This window comes from Podarcis erhardii (genome assembly GCF_964252035.2).
Source record: "Podarcis erhardii genome assembly, chromosome: 2".
NCBI classification, from domain to species: Eukaryota; Metazoa; Chordata; class Lepidosauria; order Squamata; family Lacertidae; genus Podarcis; species Podarcis erhardii.
The window spans coordinates 52,289,262-52,313,856 of record NC_138498.1 but is presented as its reverse complement, the minus strand read 5'-3'; the positions used below and the strand labels follow the sequence as shown (position 1 = coordinate 52,313,856).

The 24,595-nt window shown below is 44.2% G+C and overlaps 1 protein-coding gene across 4 annotated transcripts in view; it reads right to left on the bottom strand.

Moving 5' to 3' along the window:
* The window catches only part of SH3PXD2B (SH3 and PX domains 2B), a 104,043-nt gene extending 89,442 nt beyond the window's left edge, over nucleotides 1-14,601 (bottom strand). The window contains exon 1 of one of the 4 annotated variants that reach the window (XM_081852051.1): nucleotides 14,583-14,601. Coding sequence is in view for 3 of the 4 variants with exons in the window: in XM_081852048.1 (XP_081708174.1) it covers nucleotides 13,260-13,331 (72 nt within the window). In the remaining variant the exon portion in view is untranslated. Of the gene's footprint in view, nucleotides 1-13,259; nucleotides 13,865-14,582 lie in introns of those variants that run through there. The other 3 variants (XM_081852048.1, XM_081852050.1, XM_081852049.1) reach the window with 3 other exon arrangements.
* Between the last annotated feature and the right edge of the window lie 9,994 nt (nucleotides 14,602-24,595).

The following is a 24,595-nucleotide window of genomic DNA, read 5'->3' as shown; positions in this document are numbered from 1 at the left end:
AAGCAAGCAGAACCTTGCAGGCTCCTTGTTTCTTTCCAGGCAACCGCACACAATGCAATTTTGTTCCAGGAAAACAGATGTGCTCTCAGGGACAGAGCTAAAAGGCACAGCCCCACTTTACAGTCAATGCACAGTTGGCGCACAATTGTGTGAACAGGGCTTCCAGTTTGGCTGCATAATGATGCAATAGAACAAATAAGAGCCAGCTATGTGATAACATCTGTAACAGCTAGGGGAACACTTCCTGGCTTCACTGTGGACTGAGTTTTTAAAAAATTGGTGCTCAGCAGCAACTGCAGGGAGTAATGTACAATCACTGCTATAGGGTGGGGTGGGGCGAACGCTTCATTCACGCTCCCCTGGAACCTTCAGGGTTGTGCTGCTGGGAAACATTTTGGTTTGATCTTCCTAATGGATGCTCAAAGTAAATGAAGCCCCACAATGAAGAACCCTCACGCAGGCAAAATTAATGTATCTGACGTTGTTTCACAACTGTTTGTTTGCCTGTTTAACACATTTCTATACAGCTTAATCATTCCCATTTCTAAGTAGTTGCTTTCATCGATATCTATGACTAGCAGTTTGATATCTTTCATATACATTGTCTGTAGCCACAAATTTGAGTCTTTGGAAAGGGACAAGAGCACACCTCGCTTCATTATCATCTAAATTTGGCTTCCGGTCCCTGCACACAGACTTAAGTAAATTTATCACCAACACTACAATCCCAAAGGCCCAAGTGCAATGGCGGCACAGAGCGGACAGGGATTAAAAGCATCAGGAATACGCTCCCTGTGAATGTTCTTCAGAGTTAGCTAATTCCCACCCACTTGCAGAATTTACTGCCCTGGGAAAACTGGTAAATATTTAGAGATCGCAGGCTGTTAGTCTTGGCTGTTGGCCATGCCAAACAACAGCCATATCTTCTCCTGGGGTTCTGCTGCTGTCACTGCTTTCCTCTGTTTGCTCATCTCTTGGGAAAAAGAGCATGTTGCATCCAATATTTGTTGTGTCTAAGAATCTGAAACCACTTTACTCAGCCTTGCTAGCTACTTAGGGGTGGACTGACTTGGGGCAACAACGTTTTCCCCACAGTACCATGAATTCACATCCCTGAGAAATAAAAAGTTCCAGTGCCACAAGGCTTGGTTTCCCAGGCATGAGAGCGCCTTAAAACAAACACTATAAAAGGCACCTTATTTTATATAGAGAAGCAGAATGTAAGTTGAGAGTAAGCAAGGGCCTCAGCAATACAGATTCATAAGACAGTAATGGGCAGCCTCAAACCCTCCAGATGCTGTTGCACTAAAACTCCCATAAGCCCTAATCATTGGCCATGTTGGCTAGGACTGATTTGAACTGTAGTCTAATCTTTAGGGCCACAGATTCCCCAGCCCTGGTCTAAAGAGAACATGGACAACCCATCCTCAAAGCTATCCCCACTTTCTGCTAGCTCCTGCCAGAAACTTTCCTCTTTCCACCTCTTCCAAACCGCAAACAGCAGCTTCTCCTCCTCTCCAAACACACAGACACACACACACACACACACACACACACACACACACCTGTCATCCACTCCCTTCAGTTAACAAGAAATCACCCTCTCCAAGTCCTGATGGTCACAGGGAAGTTCCTGATGATCTGGAAGCCATCTCCTAATTATTAGCCTCCATGGCAACAAAGAAACATCAACCCCTGAAGAACTGGTCCAGCTTAGCCCCAATCCTTTACAACCCTAGCAAAGATACCATTTCGAAAACCCCAAATAGGAAGTCAAAATTGTCGCTTTTGCAAGATGGATGTGTATTTCTCTCTCACACACACACTTTTCTCTCCCCCACCCTCCAGTATTGTATTGCAATCTCTTACTTTCCCAGGTTTTGTTTAACTACTCTGAGCTTTAAATAAAATCAGTCCCCTGTAAGTAGTTTCCACAAATCTGATTAAAGTCTCATGAGAATAGGCTTGAAATACAGGCAGCATAAAGAAGGGAAAGCAACAAAGATATACAGGCTTTTCCAGCCCCAGTAGAAGGCTCTCTCTCTCTCTAGGCAGGCTGCCAAAAGTGATCCATTACTGAAATGCTATAGAATGCTTAGCAAGCCAGAACTTCTGGGGGCCAAAGACCTAAATGATGTCATGCTGGCTGCTTTGCGGCAAGCCCTTTTGGTGAACCAAGTGCATCTTGGGAGTCCTCTAGAGGAAATGGAACACTTTATTAGCCAGAGATTGCCTCTGCATGCTTGATCATACTGCAGAAGGGGATTGTGTGTCTGATTTCCACATCCCAGGAAGACGTTAAGAAAGAAGGGGAACTTTCCCAGCAACCTTTTAACTAATCATTCCATGATCAGTATGACTCATGCACACTGAAATCGTGGATTGGCCCACACACTCACCATTTTGATAATTTCATATGCATAGTGGGACACTGGAGCTGAATGAGGTAACTAGCCACCTGCTCAAAGCAGAATCCAATGCACGACAAGAACACACATACTTCACACCACAAATTTCACCATACTCATGTCCTGCTTATGGGCTTCCCATAAGCATTTCATTGGTTACTGTGGAAACAGAAGGCTAAACTAGACAGGCATTTGTCTGATCCAGCCGGGCTTTTCTTACATCTAAAGGAAGGCTCCCCTGTTGAAAACCCAATGTCCTAACTTCAGATCACCATACCAGCTATGACTTCTAGGTAGAAGGAAAAATCAACTGGCTAATTTGTAGGGCTTGCTTATCAGTAAGAATTGGAAATTTGGTAAAAACTATTCCCCCCCCCCCCCGCTTTTTGGGTCAAGTATCCACTATAGAGATGAGTATTCTCGTCACAAAACATTCTCCTTTCTACCCACACCCATTTATATGGATGGGAAAATGCTGAGGAAGTGACCATAGCAAAAGGTCAAAATAGAACAAAGGTACTCCATAAAGTTTTCTTCAAATGGACAACTTAAGTCTGAGCTGTACCAAATATTGACCTGTGATCCAAAGAACTGGGCAACAAGTTCTACAGGCCTAAGGGAGCTTCAGGGCCCCATTTCCTTAAGGGCAGTATCCTGTCCCATGTTACATGGCAGTTGGCTTCTTTAAATGGAGGGGAGCAATAAGGCATGGATTAAACAAATGCATTTTACTGGGTACAGGTGATCCCTGGGAGACACATCTGAAGTAGCCCTTCAGATTGCAGTCACCATCTATTCTTAAACAGTTTTATATCGAGCTTGAGTTGGTGTAGTAATAATAATTTATTTCATACACTATGGACAAATGTTTCTGACTCCCAAATGTTGACCAATGCTAAGAACAAAATAATTTACCACCACCAATTATGATGCTGAAAAAATTGGGGATTGGGCTGGATTTTGTGCATGGAAGTTCTAGTCTTCAAAAGAAAGTCTTGGGCTCATCATTCTTTATCTCTTGAACCTAGTAAAAAGCAAAGTAAGGTAAAGGTAAAGGTACCCCTGTCCGTACGGGCCAGTCGTGTCCGACTCTAGGGTTGCACACTCATCTCACTCAAGAGGCCGGGAGCCGGCGCCATCCGAAGACACTTCCGGGTCACGTGGCCAGCGTGATGAAGCTGCAGCTGGCGAGCCAGCACCAGTGCAGCACACGGAAACACCGTTTACCTTCCCGCTATAAAGCGGTACCTATTTATCTACTTGCACTTAAGAGTGCTTTCGAACTGCTAGGTGGGCAGGAGCTGGGACTGAACGACGGGAGCTCACCCCGCCACGGGGATTCGAACCGCCGACCATACGATCAGCAAGTCCTAGACACTGAGGTTTTATCGACAGCGCCACCCGCGTCCCTAAAAAAAAAAAAAATCTGAACTCTACCCACCTGTGCCCTAAATGGCTTGGGACCACATTACCTCAGAAACTGCTCCCATAAGAATCTGCCTGGCACTTGGAGGCCCTGCTCTTACACTGGTGCCTTATGTGAATAATATGAAAATTAAAATGTGGTACGTTCTACATGTATATTTCAAGGGGGGGGGGATCACTTTCAACAACATAAAATGCTACTAGGATTGATCTCCAACATAGATGGGAGGTGCTGTCTCTTGCTAATTATGTGTTTAATTTGTGGTTTTATATATATAATATGCCTGTGCGTTATATTACAAACATTTAAAACATGACGGGCATTTAACCAAGTTGGGTTTTAAGAAGTCTTTGTATTGTCAAGCTTAACCCCTGACTAATTAAAACCTTGCTGCATATGGAGAAGGAAAATATTCTTCTGGGTGATAAGTCCTGGCTCAAAAGAATATTGTTCCTCACAGATACCTCCTTGTATGATCTCATCTATATAATACAATTCCCTCCCAATCTTCCATGTCCCTTCACTAGCTGTAGCAACCACATATTGAAGGAAACAGGACTGGAAAAAAATAGCCAAAAGGAAAACTGCCAAGAGTGACAAGCTGCTAGAGAAATGCAAATGGTATCTGTCCAACTGTAACAGAGCTGTCAGAGAGAGGGGAAAAAACCCCTCAAAGCAACTGAATAGGGAGAAATAAAACCCAGTGAGTCACAACCCCCATCTCCACTCTTGAAGCCACATGATTCTTTCAATATGAACTTGCACCAGAAGTCAGGGGGAATTTACCAAGTTCATCAGATGTGGCATCACTTAGCATTATCAACAGGGGAACCAAGTGCCAGAACCTTCTAGCAAGAGCAGAGCTGGTGGTCTTGAGACAAACCAGGCGGTAAGAGGAAGACACACCACAGGAGTCCAACAGGACTAGAGTCTAACCAAAGTTTACATTGAGGGGGTATTGTTTTCTTCTTCAAATACTTTCAGTTTATTGGCAACCACATCCTGCAAAACAAGTACATTTTAAGTGTGCACAAGTGGGTTTAGAAAATAAAATTTGACTTTATCAGTGACTGGGGGATAAATGCAGGGCAAGCCATGGAAATTGTGGATCAGGGATCCCATGTTTCATTTGGAATACAACCCCTCCATTTTCTGCCTATTTAGAGATAGGAAAGCCAGAAGAGTAATGCTCCATCTGTACTCACATTTCTGAATTTTCATGGTAGCAGCTTTGCGGCATGTTTCAGGACCAGATGTAAGTTTACACAATGCCAGTACTGTTAGATAAGGCACCAGGCCACATCTCATACCTTCCTATACTACCAAATGATAATCCGATGCCTGGCATGGCTCAGCATTGAACAACTGCCTAAATCACCCAAAGTCGACATTACAAAGCACCTATTGGGGGGTGTCTTCAACTCACCTTACAGTCATCGACCTAAACAAAAGAGGATATCATGTAAGCAATTTCTGCACATGCACCAATTCATGAGCCAATATGCCTTCAGATGAGTGCTAACACACAAGTCCAGCCACTTGTAATTCATATAGTGCAGTGGTTTGGTTGTACGTTGCAGGAAATACCAATGTATTTCAATGTAATAGAATCAGCAATGTTGTGCTGACCAGTCACTGCCCCCAACTAAAAAGCTGCAGCTTGGAGAAGTGCATGCATAATCTTACCAAAGGAGTGCTTTATCTGTCCTCATATTTTAAAAATAAAGATTTCAATCACTTACTTTTCTCATCCATCATTCATTACTGGTCTGGCATCACTAGCAAACTCCATTACTAAGACATCCATCAAGAGCTTATTTCCAATGCATTCATCTACTTGCTAGCATTATTAGAAGAAAAACTGTTAACAACTACAAAAAGATGTAACCCTTTGTCAGCTGTAGAAGAGAAAAATGTTCTTAACAATTCCCAATAACACTGGAAGTCTAGCATTGCCAATCTTCTAGTCCAATCACACCAACATATGTCACTTTGCACTGGCTCCTAGCTCATCTCTAAATTCAGAGCCAGATTAGCACCTCCATTTTGTAAGTTGTGGAGCAGTATGTTGTGGTATCTATACTTCTTTTAACAGTATTCCTGAACCCTGGCCCCATGTAAGGGTTCCTATAGAAAAGGAACCAGCTTACTGATATTTTTGTAAAGAAGAAAGTGTTGTGTGCTTTATTTACTGTGTTTGAGAGGATTAAGGGCACAGACATAGGATAACAGGCCTTGTACTCTTAACACACACCCTTTCCCTTCAAGTCTCAGCAGTTGCATGCACACTGCAAACAAGTGCAATAGTCCTCTTTTTGAGGTTGCCACTGAGAAATCCAGGGATTAATCTAGATCAGTTGGAGCCATGATACTAATTCAGGAGTGAGGAACCTTTGGCTCTCCAGATGTTTCTAAACTAAAACTGCCATCAGCGCTGGCAAGCACGGCCAATGGCCAGGGATTATAAGAGTTGTCATTTGGCAACATCTAGAGGACCAAAGGTTTCCCACACCTGTACTAAATAGTTCACTTTTGCCTTCCTCCTCCTCCTCCTCCTCCTCCTCCTCCTCCTCCACCACACTTACACTCCTCCCAGACTCAATCAATATCTGTCTTCAGACTGTTAGGCAACCCAAGGCAAAAGTTCAAATCCCTAAACACAAAGCTGACCCATTGCCCAAACAGGTGTTGACCCATTCATCAACCATGAGATGAGAGAAAAGGTTAAGTTCATTATGAAACACAGATTGGATATCATAACTCCACTAACTAGATGCAACAAGCTCATTTGAAGCAGGTTTCTCCAAAGCTGAGGGGATGTGGGGAGGAGGAAGAAACAAAAGTTACATGCAACTCTGCACTCTGTTACAGCCGCCACAGAGATAAGTGAGGGCAGAAGCAGATTCTTAAACATCAGATCTTCTGAGCACTCAATAAATGAGTAGCAGAAGTTACTCAAGGCCACACTTTCCTCAGCCTTTTCTCAGAGAACCAGTCTCCCCATTAGTGCCCCACAGCTGAAAATACAACTTTCCATAGAATTAAGTTAAGTGCAATTGTCTGTCTGTCTAGGGGCGGGCGGGGTGGGGGGAATGCACAGGTCATTTCTAGGTCAGACTATGACACTCTGAAAGTAGGGAGTTTTCCAAACTCATGAATAGTAAGAAACTGCCTTCAGGGAAGAGAAAGACAGGTCTGTGCTCAAAGTAGTTGAGGAGGCCTAACAGGCCTATTTACGGTTGGCTCCAACCTCACAGAAAGAGCCTTGTAGGTAGCCAACAGCAAGATGACTCAGCCTCTCCACTTATTGTGTAAAAATAGGTTTGGAGTGTATATAATTAACTGTCTTTGGGAATCTGTCTTGTTCTTATGTACAGATTCAGGGGCAAACACTGTTCTCTTTCACTTCAACGTTAATCTAGTTCACAGGGTTTCAGAAACAGAGACATGATTTTCTTTAAAATGTGTTTATTCCTCCAACGAATTGAAGGCAGCAGCTTACAACATTTGTCCTTCTTCCGCTTTTTAGCCAAGCAACTCCCCAGTGTGGTAGTTTTGGCTGAGAGACAGTGTGCCTGGCAATGGCCACACAGTGAGCTTCATGGCCGAAAGGTTAGTGCAACTACATTGTCCAACTGGGCAGAGATGGTTACAGGCTGCCTGTGTGTACAAACTGGTCTATCATCCTCCATGTGGTCACCGTATGCATGTACAACTGTCCATGATCGAAGGGGGGGGGAGAGAGAGGGAGAGAGAGAGAGAGAGAGAGAGAGAGAGAGAGAGAGAGAATGGCCTTGCGATTCTTTCCCATTCCAAGCTTTCTCTGAACAATTCTAATTATTGTGCTCTGGAATCACTGGAATGTCACCAGTGAATAAACAGTGCATGTACCAAAGTAGGAAGATCTCATTGCAGGTGACCTCTTAATTCACAGACAAAGCCTCTTAGATAAGAATATGTTTGGAGATGTCTTCTATCTGTAGGTAGATGGTATAATCACATCAATTTAAATGTGTGTGGGGTGGGTGTGGGTGTGAAGGTTTCAAAGTCTCAGAAACAAAACACCATAGGATTCCAGAGACAAAAGAAGACTCCTAAAATTGCCCTTTATTTTCACACCTGCCCTTCAAAAGATGGAAATACATGGCAAGCTGAAAAACTACGGATTCCAAAGGAAATCTCATCCTGTATTTTCATCCACTGGGACGAGTGGAAAGCATATGTGAACATTTAAAAATAGGGTGAAAGACTCCTAGCTCAGGTAGAAGATAATGAACAAAGGTCTAGTCTTGGTGTGTAAAGGTCAGCAGCAGCCAATTTCAAATCAAGCACAACACAATATATTCCTGCAAAGGTTGTCAGAGCTGAATTACAGAATCATAAGTTCATTCTCTTTTCAAGGGCCAAAAACTTTTAACTGTTAAAAGAATCATCCAAGGAATCAAATGAGAGCAAACATATTTGTGGTGGATATTTTCCATTGCTGGAAGAAGAGGAAGGCTCACAGTTGCCAAGAGGGAAGGCAGCCTTTAATCCTTCACTTAGAGCAGTACTGTAATTTGAAGAGGAATTATGACATCACCAACCATTTTCATGCTACTCCAAAAGGGAGAAGTCAGTATTTTTTCCATCATAAATAGCTGGAGGAAGGGCAAGACAGAAAAAAGATCTGTGTAAATAACAATGAGCCTCAGGCCTAGTTCACACAATATATTCTTGCTCCGTGCTAACAGTCCCAGGTATGCAGTCAAAGAGCTGAACTTGTCTGAAGGAACTCATTGGATATATATGGCCAGCAGAAATCTTTGGACAGATCTACATGCTATATAAATATAGGCTCTAGAGCCACCATATCATCATTATCCTTATTTGCCTTGTAATACTAATAGGGGGGGGGGAGGTATTTGCAGGTGAGAACCAGCACAGAAATATGCTTAACCCTTTCCGCGTACATCAGTTCTCCTCTGCAAATGGTTCTCTCTCTCTCTCTCTCTCCACACACACACACACACACTTTTAGTACATTGCCCCCCCCCCAGCAGTGCTGCCCAATTGGAATCAACACTGATTAAGATTTTTTTTATAATTAAAAAAAAAGTGAGGAAGAAATTTACAGGGCAGAATTCCTATTCCCACCCCAATTTTCCCATCGCAAGTGCTGTTTGAATACACACATTGGCTAGCATGAAGTGTATTTCCCATCTTAATAGTTGCTTCTAAAATCCAAAATCACAATTAACCACGCTGGAGCAGATGGAAACCAAATGCTTGACTAGATGGATATTTTGGTCTGATCCAAGAGGGCAGTTTGTGTGCAAGCTGATTTTTCATAACACACAATCCCAAGTATGCAGGTTACACACAGCAAATGCACTCAGTGGAGACCCACAAATTTGGTTTGGGCCTTGGTAGTCAAGCAAAGATTGGTTGTCAGGACCTTCCCCTTAAGAACAATCCGGTGCATTTTCGCACAGGAGTCCCATTGTGTTCACTGGTGCTTACTCCCATAGGGGATTGAAACACAAGTTCCAGACCTCACACTGCATCTTACTGGGAGGTTAGGTACAAGCCCCTTTTCCTCCTCCACCTCCAAAATTTTCAGAGCTGGGAAAGGGGACCAAGGAATTAATCTACTCAAAGGAAGGAGGGAGTGCAAATTACAGAGCTGGTTTCTGCAGTAGCAACCATGGCATTTGAACTGAGCAAGATACAAACAACTGCCCAACCCTACAGTCAGCTAGAAAGCAGGACTGCCTCATTTAAACAACAACAAGTCGTTAGGGCATGACAGCGTTTTTCAACCAGTGTGCTGTGGCACCCTGGGGTGCCTTGAATGATGATCAAGGGTGCCATGGGCCACACTAGCCTCCATCCCTCTTTCCTTCCCTCCCTGCTATGATGCCCTCTCTTGTCTCTGCCTCCCAAAGGCTTGCACAGCTGTTTGTTGCAGCAGCCCTGGCTATAAGCTCCGTAGGTGAATGGTGCCTCTGGAAGACACCTCTCTTTGGGGCGGGGGTCAGCTCAGAGACAAGGGACGGCTGCCCTGAAGACTCCCAAGGAAAGGGGAGAGAACACTCCACAAGGGAGGGTGTTCAAAAAAGGGTGAGAGGCTGTCAGCTCTGCAGGCAAGGGGTGACATAACTGGGCTCCTGAGCCCCACAGGGGTGCCACAGAAAGAATGTAATTGGTTAAGGGAGCCGTGGACTCAAAAAGGTTGAAAACTTCTGGGGTATGATAATCAAATCGTATGTCTATCTGAACTGAAGAGCTATGCCAAACTGATTCACTTCGCCTATCCTTCATTACAGGCAACAATTTCTCGTTGATTTTCCTTCTGATTTAAAGGATTGTCTTTTCCCAAATGACTCACTTTTTCTCTTATGTGTAAGAGCCTACCATCTTTCTCCCCTTTGATTATGCATTTTCTCCATACTATGATGTCCCAGACAGAACTAGAACACAGCTAAGAACGTCTCTATCTGTAGTCACTGGCAGATCCTTCTAAAGATTAAAAAAACCTATTCCAGTCAACTCAGGAATGTATTTCAAAGGATGAATGTGGCCAGCACTATAGCATCATTTGGTGCAAAGGCAGCATTCCGTTTTAAGAAACAAAACAAATTATCCATAGTGAAGAGTAAAAGCAAGACCTAACTCTGTCCCAGTCTAATAAGATACATAACGTAATGTCATGTTATAAGCAAGGTATTTTAAAAAGCAAGCATTATAAAAAGCAGCAGCAATCTAGTAGAAGAGGCTTTTAAATGTGTTTGTGGAAGGGGGTATTCCTTTGTTGTATTTGTTTTAATTATTTCCCGGTGTTTATACCTTGTATTTTTATCCTGTGAACCACCCTGAGATCTTGTGAGGAAGGGTGGTATACAAATCTAATTAATTAATTAATAATAATCATCAATAGGGATGCGGGTGGCGCTGTGGGTAAAACCTCAGCGCCTAGAACTTGCCGATTGCATGGTCGGCGGTTCAAATTCCCACGGCGGAGTGCGCTCCCGTCGTTCGGTCCCAGCGCCTGCCAACCTTCGGAAGCACCTCCGGGTGCAAGTAGATAAATAGGGACCGCTTACCAGCGGGAAGGTAAACGGCGTTCCGTGTGCTGCGCTGGCTCGCCAGATGCAGCTTGTCACGCTGGCCACGTGACCCGGAAGTGTCTACAGACAGCGCTGGCTCCCGGCCTATAGAATGAGATGAGCGCACAACCCTAGAGTCTGGCAAGACTGGCCCATACGGGCAGGGGTACCTTTACCTTTAATCATCAATATTTTTAAGTAAGTAGAATCTCATCTCCAACTAGAGTTCTAAAGCCAGTTCTAAAGCACATGTCTGCAACTGCATTTTGGCTGAAATCCTAAACATATTTAACAAGGAGTAAACTCTACTGGACACAATAGAGTTTATTGGCATAGGATTGTACTGTAGATCATCCCCACCACTTGTTTCCTTTGTTGATCTTCCTCTCCCCACCCGCTTCCCTGTGTTGCCTTCTCCACTATCAAAATTCGGTAGATTGTCACTGTGATGCAGTGGTTAGCGCAGCCCTCCCCAACCTGGTGCCCTCCAAAGGTTTTTGGACTGTAAATCCCCATCACTCCTGACTACTGGCTGTGCTGGCTAGCACTAATGGGAGTTGGGAGTCAAACAACATCTGGAGAGAACCAAGTTGGAGCTCAGAGACCAGGTTCAAATTCTTTCTCAGTAGCTGATTGAGTGGCCTCTGCCAAGCCCATCTCTCTCTCTGCCTGCCTAGCCTAACTCACAATTACATTGTGGTGATAAAAATGGGGAACCCTGTACACCACCTTAAGCTCCTTTGGAGAAAAGTGGGATATAAATGCAATAAAATAAAAGGTCAGATTGTTATGACATTCTAAAGCAAAGCCTATACTAGTGACAATTGTTGCTGAGAACAGTATAAATAAATGAAAACTATCACAGTATCATAGTTTTTTTATCTCAAAATGGCAGGGAAGGGATCATTACATCATTAGAGGTAGGTACAATTAAAGATTGCTGCACCAATTTGTACAGTATAAGAGGATATGGAATTAAAAGACCTGCATTTTCTACTCATGTTTCATCCTATGCTACCATTCACTCCTTGTTCTCCTCTGCATCCTCCTGGCTGCCTCCTACTTAACTCCCTTTTTCATTATTCTCAGAAACAATCAGGTTCCCATATGTGAAGCACAACCTTCCATCTCTGCTGTTTCTATTTGCACAGTCTCATCCCTCCGGCTCCTAATATGTTTATGCGTATGTGTGTGTATTGTGAATGAATTAAACATTGCCATAGATTCTTTAACAGAGTTGCCAGTCAACTCTTTGGGTAGAGACTGTGTTCCTTCGCAATCTATAATGCACGAAATATTTGTGTTAAGGATTCAGCACAGAACAGGCAGGATATTAAAAGTGGGAGAACAGACCCTGCAAGAAGGGGAGGTGTTTGCTATTCAGCAGGCATACCCCAGTTTAGTGGAAATGACAAGCTGCAGCACCCAACCTGCCAGTCACCAGCCCCAACGGATACACACTCCAAACAGAATCTGACAGTTCTGACACATTGCAGCCAGGTTCCCACAGCCTTACAATGCCTGTAAAGCACAGCGGGCACAAAAGCAGGGAGTACCAGAGGTCTTCTCGCCTGGGGTAGATCGAAATCTGAGCAAACTTCTCACACACCCTACAGATGCACTTCTAGGCTGCTGAACACAAATCTGGCAGGAAAGCCACTACTTTCCTTTCTGAGAAAGAAGAAACCCATGTAGATTTCTCTGCCAGGAGAGCAGCTGCTCTCCAGATCCCCTCCAGCAGTTTAAATTTCCAAGCAAACCATTAAAAGCAAACGCCAAGGGAGACTTATGCCTGCCCATCCCACGATGGGACCCGTCCAGAGCACTGGCCAGAGATTTAAAGTGAGGGGCTGGTCAACATGCACAATCCTGCCTTTGTAATGTCAACGCTGGTGAAAGAAAAGAAAGAGCCAGGCGGCAAGAACTTCCTGCCTGGCTTGCTAGGAAGTTGCAGTGTGTGCACAGACAGACTATTCCAGCTACAACATGCACTCACAGTGGATCCAGGAGGGAATGGAAGAGACCGCACAGAAGCGGCTGCGGGGAGGCGACCCCATCGCCTCTCTGCTAGCTAGGGAGCTGCAGCCAACGCCCCCCCCCCAAAAAAAAACACACGCAGGGGGAAGATGCCCGTGCGAAATCCCAGCAAAGCAGCTGTATCAAGGGCAGCAGATCTGTCCCAGCATGTGAGGAAAATGAACGGCTGTAGTCCCACAACATCTGGGGACCCAAGGTTGAGAAACACTGGGATAGAGGATTTCAAGGCGCTCTCAGCAATTCTCCCCACCCGACCGCGGGTTACACTTACACACAAACACACATGCCATGCTCACTCACATAGTGTTTGTTGGGAATTCGCCGCTTCTGCACGTCCAGCACCTTCACCTCCAAGATACTCTTCCGGGGCATAGCGCTGGTCCTCTGCAACCCGAACCCCAGAAGCAAGTAACAAAATAAAGCGGGAGGGGGGAGGGAAGGAGTGTAAATCTTGGAGACGGGTAGAGGGGAAGATAAGACGAAAGAAACCCCTCCTCCGGGAGGGTCGGCGCAGCCAACGCTCCAGACCCAAAGCGCAGAAACTTTTAAACACAGCTGTTGCAGAGATTACGCTGCTAAGGGATAGGCGAGCCTGAGCCCCACAGCACCCTCCGCGCCTGCCTGTGTCCCCCCCCCTTTCCCCTTCTTGCTTCTGCTTCCTCTTCCTCCTCCTCCTCCTCCCCCCCAGCTCTACCCCCTTCGCTCTTTCCCTGGCCAGAGTTTGCAGATGCAGGAGGGCTCCTCCCAGCCCATCCCTGCCAAAGCAGCCTATCCCACTCAGGCGCAGGCGGTGTGGTTATGGCGCTCTCTGATCCAGCCCCGCTCCCCGGGCTTCTTAAAGGGCCACGACCACCGTGCGGCTCGCCAGCGCTTTCAGGCCAAACACGCAGAAGCGCCTCTCCGCGCCATGCCTTTCGCTTGCGCCGCTGAGAATGGGGGGGGGGGGGCGGAGGGGGGTGGAAGCAAAGGCGCAACTTTTCAGCTGTGGCCGAAAGACCGGTGGGAAGTTGGAGCTGGGCGGCAAAGCCACACGCTCCTGCCCACTGCCAGTAACACAACCAACCCGCGCACGAGCCTTGCCTTTCTTTCACGTCACCCATAACCAAGAACAGCAAGGGGGAAATAGAGGGATTAGATTAATATGAGGAGCGAGTCTTTTCCACACAATCCCAAGGACCATTTTAACCTCCATTTGACCCCCCAACTCGCCCGCCTCTCTCTCTCTCCCTTTGTGAAGTGAAGGAAGAGAGCTCGAAAGCAGCCGAGGTCAAACGCAGGCGTCGCCTTTTTCTCAGAAGAGGAAAAGGCACCGATTAATCCTCGTCTGAATCTGGAATTGCCACACTTTGAAACGCTCCTTGTCGCGACAGGAGGCGGCGCAATTGGTTTCCGAGGGAGGCCGAAGGTCGCCTTTCGAGCCGTCGTCGCATAAAGCACTTTGAGCTCCTTTTCCACAACTCTCCCTCAGTCTCTCCTATGGAGTAAATATCCCCTTGCAAAACTTCGCCCCCTCTCCTGTCCCCCCCCCGGCTTCAACTTTACACGCTTGTCCCGCCCCCATAAAGGGGGCGCGTGGGTCTTGAGGGGTGGATTCAGCAATCCCACCCGCCATTGTGCACTCACCTAGGGGATCGTGTTGGGATCTGTAGGGAGAGGGTGCGTGAGGCCTTGGGAGATTAAAAAGCATGGCCCCGAAACATAAGCCAGCTTCCTCAGCTGCTGTGCAATACAAGAGGACAACGACTGGTTCCAACGCTGGATCTAGACGCATCAAAAGAAGCGTTTCAGTTTAAAGCGGCATAAATTTAAACGGGGAAAACAGGTAGAGAAAAAACGGAGCTCCGCGTCGCCATCTGGTGGCACAATGTTATACCGCACATACAACGCATATAAATCGCTTTTTCTTTACCCAGTCTAGCTGAGTCTTGGCTGTGCTGAACTGCTTGAGAGTGTGGCATGTCTGTCTGCACCTTGGCAGGCAATTTAGGCTGCAGTGAATCTAGCAGCTATGTCATCAAGGTTGGGGGGGGGGAATCTGTGAGGCTGTGGCAACAAGTGCTCAAATAACTGAAGGGAATGAGCCAGGAGCCGGACAAGATTTTGGTGAAGACTGAGAAGGCGATAAACTTCCTGCTTGAAGATATGAACTGTAAATGCATACCTACTGATGGCTTCACTTTGTGACAGAAGGCTCTCAGCCTCTAGGTACTCTCCCAGCCTTTTGCTGAGGATGGGCAGCCTGGGAAGGTGTTCAAAGCCAGCCCCAGTTGACTTCAAAACTTTAAGATCCACTTTGACCCGGAAAATGTGCACACAACTGATGCTGCTGCACTGGCAGACAAAGAAGATCAGCTAAGATCATGTACAGAAGTCAAAGATGAGGATGATGGACAGGATATGCCAGCAAGCTGGAATCTGCATCAATTTGCTCTCCCAAGCACATGAAAACACATGAATGAATTGATTGCTGACTTTCATCCTTCTATTGAATAGAGCCTCAAAATCGCAAGCGGCTTTACAGACACTTTGAGACCTTATCCAGAAATGCTCCAGCTGTGAGACAAGTGGCAGTTGCCAATCACCATGTTTCTCAGAACAAAAACAACCAGCAGCAAATCAGTTCACACAATCAACTTCTGAAGCTTAACCAAGGCTAACCATGTCATCTGCAAATCTCTATCGATTTCCAAAGCCTGTCTGATCATCTCCTGGAGCAATACCATGCTTGGAAGAGGATGACGACGACGACGACAACAACAACAACAACAACAACAACAACAACAACAACAACAACAACAACAACAACTATACCACACAGTCGTCATGCACCAGTTTTTGTGTGGCATTTTCTGTTTTTCAGAGGGTTGTTTTGACTACACGCAATTTTGGCTTTATGCACTATCCCTGGAATGTAATCCCCACATAAATTGCAGGTTACCTGTACCCTCCACTAAGGGACTTGCCTGTGACACACAGGATGGCAACTAGTCACTACCCCTTGAAGCCTGCAACAAATAATAAGAGTCTGTATCTACATGGTTCCTTCATATATTATAGATTAACAGTGTTCACTCAGCTCCACATAGTGTATGAGGCAGCTGTTTGTATCTTTCATGCAAGTTGTAAACTCACTAGGGACGTGCTGCTTCACTACAGGCCAAATAAAGTAATATACAGAGCCATGGAGGGGTGATTGGCCGCCCCCGGAATATTCCAGCACCTCCGTCTGAACAGTCTGTTTCCATTAAAAGGTCTGTGGGCCTGTGACTTTAAAAATTTAGTATTAAGCACAGCTGAAACCAAAGAGGGTGGGTCCTGAAAAAAATGCACCTCAGGTGTCAAAAAGCTGGGGTGTAAATAAGTGCATCTTTAGCATTCCCTGAAAGCTGTCCAGTGAAGGTCGCAGACACACCCCTGTAGGAAGGAGTGCTGTGGGAATGCTTAGTTACATTTTAAAGTGAATTCAGATTTAGTGCTAGCACATCACTGACTTTCAGATTAATTGGATTCTCTTATAAACATCTCATCTGTGTCCTTGGCAGCAGCTGAAACACATCACCCTTTCTTCAGCAGCAACAGCACTCAGTGCAGAACAGTATAATTTAATATACAGCAAGTCATATCTCTATAACCTCTGTAGTTGCAGAGATTTAGTTCTGTTAGCATCCATTGGCACCAAGTAGTGTAATTGCTATTACCTCTATGAGTTGCTTTTGTACCAGTTTGGGGCCATTGGAAGGACTTGTGATCCAAGTGGTTTTTTTAAGAGCATTTGCAAATTACATTCCTACCAAGGGTCTGGTACCACTTGTATGGCATGTTATAAAGTGTTAGGAAAGCCTTTGGTCAGAACTTTGCACAGCCTCCAATAACACATGGATAAAAATGGAGGAAGCAGCAATTGCATTGCTTGGGGGACCATGTAAAGGCCACTGCACATCTGCATTGTAACAGGTTGGAAAGAAGGGTGGGAAAAGAGCCTTGTGGTGTGGTGTAGTATGAGGCACTGTGGCTGCATCATCTCTTAATGCCCTAGATGATTTTACAAAGTATAAGCAATGCAATAAACTTGACTTGAATTGTCCTTGAACTGTAACATTTGTACCAGCTTCAGTTTTAAAAGGACAGCTTTAAATTCTGGCAGACAGCCCTAAGGACTGTTATGTGTTTAACCCTGCCTGTCGCCTACACAACAACTGGAGAAAACTGGAGACACTCCCTATGTCAAGTAGAACTGCTATCCATTCTGGAATTTCAAATTTCAGTGCTAGCAAGTTTGGTGTTAGGGAGAAATGTTTTTCCCAGCTCATACATAGGATGTACCGTAATTAATGGCATCTCTAATTTTAATTGGTCCAAGGAGTGCACGTGCGCACACACACACACACACACACACACAAAATCAAGGTGGGGCTCTGGGGATTTACAAAAAAACTAGGCCCCAGTTTTTGTGTTCAGTCTACCTGATGTCTGAATAGGAGACAGATGGCCTACTCTTGAGATCTGGAGAGGTGAGAGAAGCCAATCAGAGTACCTTGTACTTTCTGAAATGGCCTCAGCTGGGGATAGGGAACCTGGTGCCCCTCCACAGGTTGTTGGGCCACAGCTCCCATTAGCTCCAGTCCACATGGGCAATTGTACTGGGGATTATGGAAATTTAGTCCAGCAATATCTGGAAGCCCAGAGTCCTCACCCTGGCCTAAAGCAACACTGCAATCAGTACTTTATTTGGATGCAAATGCAAGGGAATTTAACAGCAGACCCCCTGAGCATGTTTACTCAGAGGTAAATCCCATGGATTTCAATGAAATTTACTTCTTAGTAAGTGTGCATAACATTGCAGCATAAATGAAGCAAAAAGGAAGAGAACCTATTTTACAGTCATCATCATCTCCAGATGAGAACCTGGCAACTCTATCAGCCAATAACGCTGTACCATAAATTCCTGTGTCCTACACAACTCTTTCTGCAGGATGCGGGAGACCTAACAAAGGAAAAATATGGTTTCACTAAAACATGGAAGACATACATTTGAACTTTCATTCTCACTTGCTTAGCTAAGAATTAAGGATGCAGTATGCAGTACTTTGTTCTTATTAAACAAAATATGCACCATTTTGTTCAATGTATTTTTAATTAGTTTTCCCAACTTTCATACCACCTGCACACTCATCCATAACTATATCCTTTCAACACAGGGTATTCATTAATTAATTAAACAAACATGTTAATTGCACCTAGGTAAAAGCTTCTGAAGTGTAAAATAACTATAGACACTGGGTATTTAGTCGCATTTCTGCCATTATGAAGAAATCACTGTTTTTAACATTTGTTTCTATGAAACCTGACCAGTTTTGCAACAGCTTTTGGAGAATCCACAACATCCTTAGGCAGCTTATTCCAGTAGGGAATAAGCGTTAAGAACAAAAGCGTAAGATCAATCTACCTCTCTCTCTCTCTAGTTTAATACCACACAAACTCACTCACACATGCCTTTAGCCTTCGTTTGGTGACCAACATGTAGTCAGCAGTCCCTTGGTTTGTTTTACTATTAATTGAGATTAATAATGTTTATCCTCACAGCAGCTTGTTAAAATAAATTCCCCTTGCATATCTCTGTCCTCCATCACAAAGCCACTCCAGTGTACCACTTACAAGAAAACTGGCGTGAGGCCAAGATAAAGCCAAAGATCAATGGGAAAGCACTTAAGCATCAGAATCCCTCACAGTGCTGATTAATCTGGATGAAATTTTATTTGTTAGAAGGACTGTCTTCCAACAGGGGTGGAAGCATCCGTGTGTATTAGTACCATCATATGCCTCAAGTATTTATGTTAACAAGCACCTAGACTCCAGGGTATATGGTACAGGAATTAGGATGTTCCCACTGCCTGTCAAAATTCATGTGCATTCGTTTTTTGTTTTGCATGAAAATTGCTTAATACTAATGTAGTGTTGTTGTATGGGCAGGGGAGGGGGCAAAAACATAGCTCTTTCAAAAAAGGTTTTGGGTATAATCTTTTGTTTTATGGCTCGCTCAATTCTGCTCCAGTTTTGACTGCTGCTGTTGTTATTCTTATATAGTAATCTTGGGCGTCTTATGACTGTTAGCAAAAGTAGGTGAGATATGTTGCTTTTAAATATTGTATGTTTTCAGCTTTGTTTGCTGCCCTGGAAAATAAGGTGGGAGATAAACAAATAAATAAACAATCCACTTTACTTGCCTGTTATTGTATTGATAATAGTTTCGCAAGATATTTCTATCATACGGTTACCAGATTTTTTTTCAATGAATCCGGGGACATTTTTCAACTTCAATGGATTTTGTATGGGGACTGATTTGTAAATCTAGGGACTGTCCCCGGGAAATGGGGATGTCTGGTAACCTTATTCTATCACTGTTGAAAGAAAAGTGCTCCTGGATGACTGTTATTTCATAAAGAACAAGGCAACAGGGGCTGCAGAATGATGACCCTTTGCAGTAAATCAAGGTACTGTGCCCAACCATAACCCCATACCTGAGAAAAAGCTAATCTAAGATAACTTGTGAGACTGGCTTTAATATTCTCAAGTTGTCATAAAATCTCAGCTTATATTATCTAGTCAGAGGCTTCCTAGACACTTAAAAAACAGCAACCAACCTTAGTTGGTTTTCCATTAAAGTGCCCTCATATGCAAGTGATTGTAAAAGCCTGTCATAGGGACTACACTTCAGCTACACGTGTACCTTGTGATTTTCTGGTAACATCAGTCGGTCTCTTTCTTTAGCATTATTCCACACTCTACCCCCTCATAGAGAGGAAAACTCTGGCCCTCCTGTTCTTGTTGGGCTGCCTTTGTCAACTGTCCCAACCACCATGGGGATTGGCTAAGCATGATGGGAGCTTTAGTCCAACGAAATCCAGTGGGTCACAGGTTCCCCAGCTCTGCCCCACTGAGCAAAGCAAGCCTATGGAGATAGTTCTTTTCCACCAGCTCTCAGAGAGAGAATAGTATGAGAAATGGGGAAAGGGCATCAATTGCCATTTTTGAAAGGAAGCAAAGCTGAGTTTTGAATCACCTCAAATCACCTCATCAGACAGGTATGGACATAGTTATCATTCAGGAAATCCTCAAATTAGGAGCTAAATTCTAATTTCAGAATACACATTCCAGATTCTTAGGCAGACAAACCTAGTCATTTCTGCCATCTGCTTTTTTTTTTTTTTTTTTTTTTTTAACACACACAAACTCCTGTTTGGGGTTGCTGGTGTTTTTTCCTCTGTGTAACAAGGTTAACAACAAAGTAAAGCTTAAACTTGCTTAGGTCTTAATGGACTTGCTTGAATTCTTTTCTTCACCAAGTCCTTTTGAATAATCCTCATTTCTATTTCCCCTCACCTTTATTTCCCTTTTCCTTTTGGGTGTCCACTGTGCTTAAATAACAGCTTTGTGTGGCTCAGTTCACACCACCACTGGGAATCTTTCCAGAATCTTTAAACTGGAAAGTTGCAATGCCCTTGCTGCTGACTTCATAATGCTGGCCTCTGAAGGAATGGGGTGATGTCATAGTTAAAGTGCTAGGATACCAACATTTAACATTCCTGCAGCAATACAACTGGTCAATCCTTTTGCTAGTTCCTGCTCATATCTTCACATCAAACTGCCCTATCTCAACAAATTCCTCAAAAGATTAAAAAACAACAAACCCTTAAAACACACCATTTATTGATGATGTTTACCATAAGTATAAATCAGATTATTACAGGAACATCTCTCAAAACTTTAAGTCGAGCCCAATGTTTTAATGTGGTGCCCTCTAATGGACACATTGAAGAAATGCACATTATAAGGCTGCAGCAATTAAATATGTAATTCAGTAAAGGCTAACACTGAAGGGGGCAGAACTGGTCTAATAGAATCATAGAATTGTAGAGTTAGAAGCAACCCTGAGGCTCATTGACTGCAACCCCCTGCAGTGCAGGAATCAAGACTCTTATTCCTGCATTCTTATTAGCAATGCCATAAACTGGGATGCACAGTTAGAAAGCGCTTTTACATCTTATTTCCAATAGCAGTTAGCTCATGGCTTAAGGCATTTAAAAATGCAACTTTATACAAAAGGATCAAGAGTGCTCACACCAGAAAAAAAATTAATTTGCATCTCCTGTGATCTCTGAAGTCACTCTTTGTTATTATTACACTGTGGAAGAAACTTGGGACTGATTATCAGTGGTGTAGTGGAGCAGGAATGAAATGCTGCTACTTACTTCACAGCAGGAACAATGGTATTTCCTTGGTGCTATTTACCCATCCCTCTGCTCGACGCCCAATAAATAAGCTTTCACCAGAGAGAAACCACCCCATACGCTAAGCCAGGGGTCAGCAACCTTTTTCAGCCATGGGCTTGTCTACTGTACTCAGACCATGTGGTGGGCTGGACTAAATTTGGGGGGGGGGAATAAATGAACGAATTCCCACGCCCCACAAATAACCCAGAGATGCATTTTAAATAAAAGGACACCTTCTACTCATGTAAAAGCACGCTGATTCCGTACCGTCCGCAGGCCGGATTGAGAAGGCGATTGGGCCGCATCCGGCCCCCGGGCCTTAGTTTGCCTATCCCTGCACTAAGCAAAGGAAGAGGCAAGTCACCTTAGCATGCATGGCTACGGGTTTAACTGCTTCTTCAATTTTGAGCAATTCCAAAATCTATTATTACCACCCAAAATGCCACAAAATAGGAAGCAAGCTTTTGAGTCCAGGGAGTGTAGTTAAAGGACTAGTCACAAAGGGTGCCTGAACTTCAGAATCTTCCATTGCGTCATTGAACAGGGTGCTACAAGTTTCCACAAAGAATGGCAACAGAGGGTTATGGAGTGAAAGCCCTTACCTTTTGTTTGTTTGTTAATGGTGCATCTCATATTCAGCAAGCCACCAAACTATGCTTTAATTTCAGAGGTAAAGAGAAGCCACCTCTACCAGCTGATTTCAAAATGGATGCAGGTGTGCCCAGGTTGTTTTCCCCAGTGAGATTCTCCATCAGCTGCTCTCACAAAGCCCTGGTAATTCAATCAGGTGCTTAAGATTCTGTTTGGGGGGAACTGGATTTGTGGGGGGGGGGCAGCAAGGAGAAAGGTGCTGCTAAAGAAATGCTACAAATAGCCTGAGTGTTCTGCACACCTTGTTTTTAATAGCAGCCTGATTAGCAATAGAATATTAAAATCAACTTAATTATTCCCTTCCATCAGGTCTGGAATTCTAATACTATTATGGAAAGAGATTCTCCCTGCTTCATTTTTTAAGCTGTTGCTCTCAGCCCACCCATAAACTTGGGCCTACTAAATGATGTATTATAATCCTCTGTTCCCCAGTTAAGGCCCCCCCACCCCCGGAAAAACCGTTTTACTGTTTTCTTCTACTTAGTCTATAGATGGGAGTTAATAGTTAGACTACTGGAGAATTGTGTTGTCTTTTATTTCTAGTACATATCGCATCAAAACATCTGCCTACCTTTAAAAGATTACTGTCTAAAACTGGTGGCCATACACCTCCTTTTAAACACCAGATTTTAGGCTCCAGGAATATACATTGACTACTTATGCATCAGGAAAGAATTAGACGTGTGACCTAAAGCCAGTTTCTGCCAGTAGGTGCATCATGCATATTTTGCTCTGGGCAAGGGAACAGTATAAAATAGTCAAAATTCAGAGAAGTCTGCACATGCAGCAAACAGAATGATCACCGAGTTGTGTTCAACACATCACAGCATTGCTCTAGCTCTGTTGCCAGGATATTTAGTCTCCTCCCATGACTATCCCACAACAGCCAGAGCTTTAAGCCAGCCCATAATGACTTGCTGTTGTATCAAGCTATATGACAAGATAGTTTAATATCTGACTTGCTCTCATGTACTGGATTCTACCCGTATACTGGCTTTCAGCGTATCAGTTGGAAAGACTTCCACCCTGATTGGATCTTCTTTTCATTTTCTCTCTGCACAGAAATAGGATACATCTGCTGCCATCTGTTCCTGTTGCCCCAGACATAAACCTCCCACCTCTCTACATGTACATATCAGTTTAAGAGACCACACATTTAATGGGCTTTATTTAGCCCATAGAAACTTACACCACTTGTTAGCCTTACGTTACAAGAAGACTTTTTATTGGTTACAGAAAACACCTTCTGGAATTTGTCACCTGGAAATGCCACATTTTCCTGCATGGTGGTGGCATAGCAGAATAACTATCTGGGCCAATTCTTGTGCTTGTAAGCATGTGCATAGGTGCCTCACCACACACTCATGGGCCCATCGCTCAACATCCAAAAAAGAAGAAGAGGAGTTTGGATTTGATATCCCGCTTTATCACTACCCGAAGGAGTCTCAAAGCGGCTAACATTCTCCTTTTCCTTCCTCCCCCACAACAAACACTCTGTGAGGTGAGTGGGGCTGAGAGACTTCAAAGAAGTGTGACTGGCCCAAGGTCACCCAGCAGCTGCATGTGGAGGAACGGAGACGCGAACCCGGTTCACCAGATCATGAGTCCACCGCTCTGAACCACTACACCACACTGGCTCCCAAAGTGCTGCACCAACAAGCACCCAACAACCCCTCTGCAGGGCCACAAATCCAACTTAATGGTGTAACGTTGGAAAATGTCAACCACCTTTCCTACCTTGGCAGTTATCTTTCCACAAGGGCAAACAATGATGCCAAAATCCAGCATTGCCCAGAGCATGGATCAGAGCTGGTGACCTCTGACAGATCATACAACAGCTAGCCAGCCCAACAACAAATGGTTTTGCTCACGTGTGTGTATATGGGGGGTGGGGGCGGCGGCGGAGAGAGACGACACTTGATTGACTGTCTCTTTTTTATCTCACTTGGTTTCCTCAAGCTCCAGGAAGAGGACTGGAGCTCAAAAACAGAGAGAAACTGTGGGTATCTGGAGCCGAAAATGTAAAATAGCACAATATGTGAATCTGTGTCTTCTGCACCATGTAATATGTAATGGAAGAAACTGTAATTTACCATTTCCATGTATTTCAGTACATGTGTGCATTTTAAGTACCATTTTCTTAAATGTAATGTCTCCTAGAACAACTGGTTCCTACTTATAATAAACAATGTTTACTAAACTTCAGGGCTAGTCATGACAACATCTGTGCTTGCTGATCAATTACAATCTACTTGAGGGCCATGACAACAGCATCTATTTGTTTCTTTGACCTCAAAAGCACAATATTCAACACAATATTCCCTCTGTATGTGCAGAATTTTAAAAACGATGTCATGTAATTCCCAGCAACTCCATCACATTGAGGGAATTGTGGAACCCCTACTCAGCAAAGATGACTGACCCATCAATGGCAATTTCCACATGAAAACACTATCTAGCACATGTACTGTATAATAAATGGCTAGGGGACTATACGGGGGTCTTCATCCCAAGACTTTGCACATGCTTTTATAGGCACTGGAGGTGCTCAATAATTGCTAATATCAAAACAGAAGGGCAACAGATTCAAAATGGGAGATGATGTGACGCCTGATGGTAAGTGCAGATCTCCCTCTTCACCAAACAGTGTCACCCTTTAGCTATTCTTGGATGTTTAGCAGGAGAAAATTAAAAACAGCTCCAGCTGGTCACAGC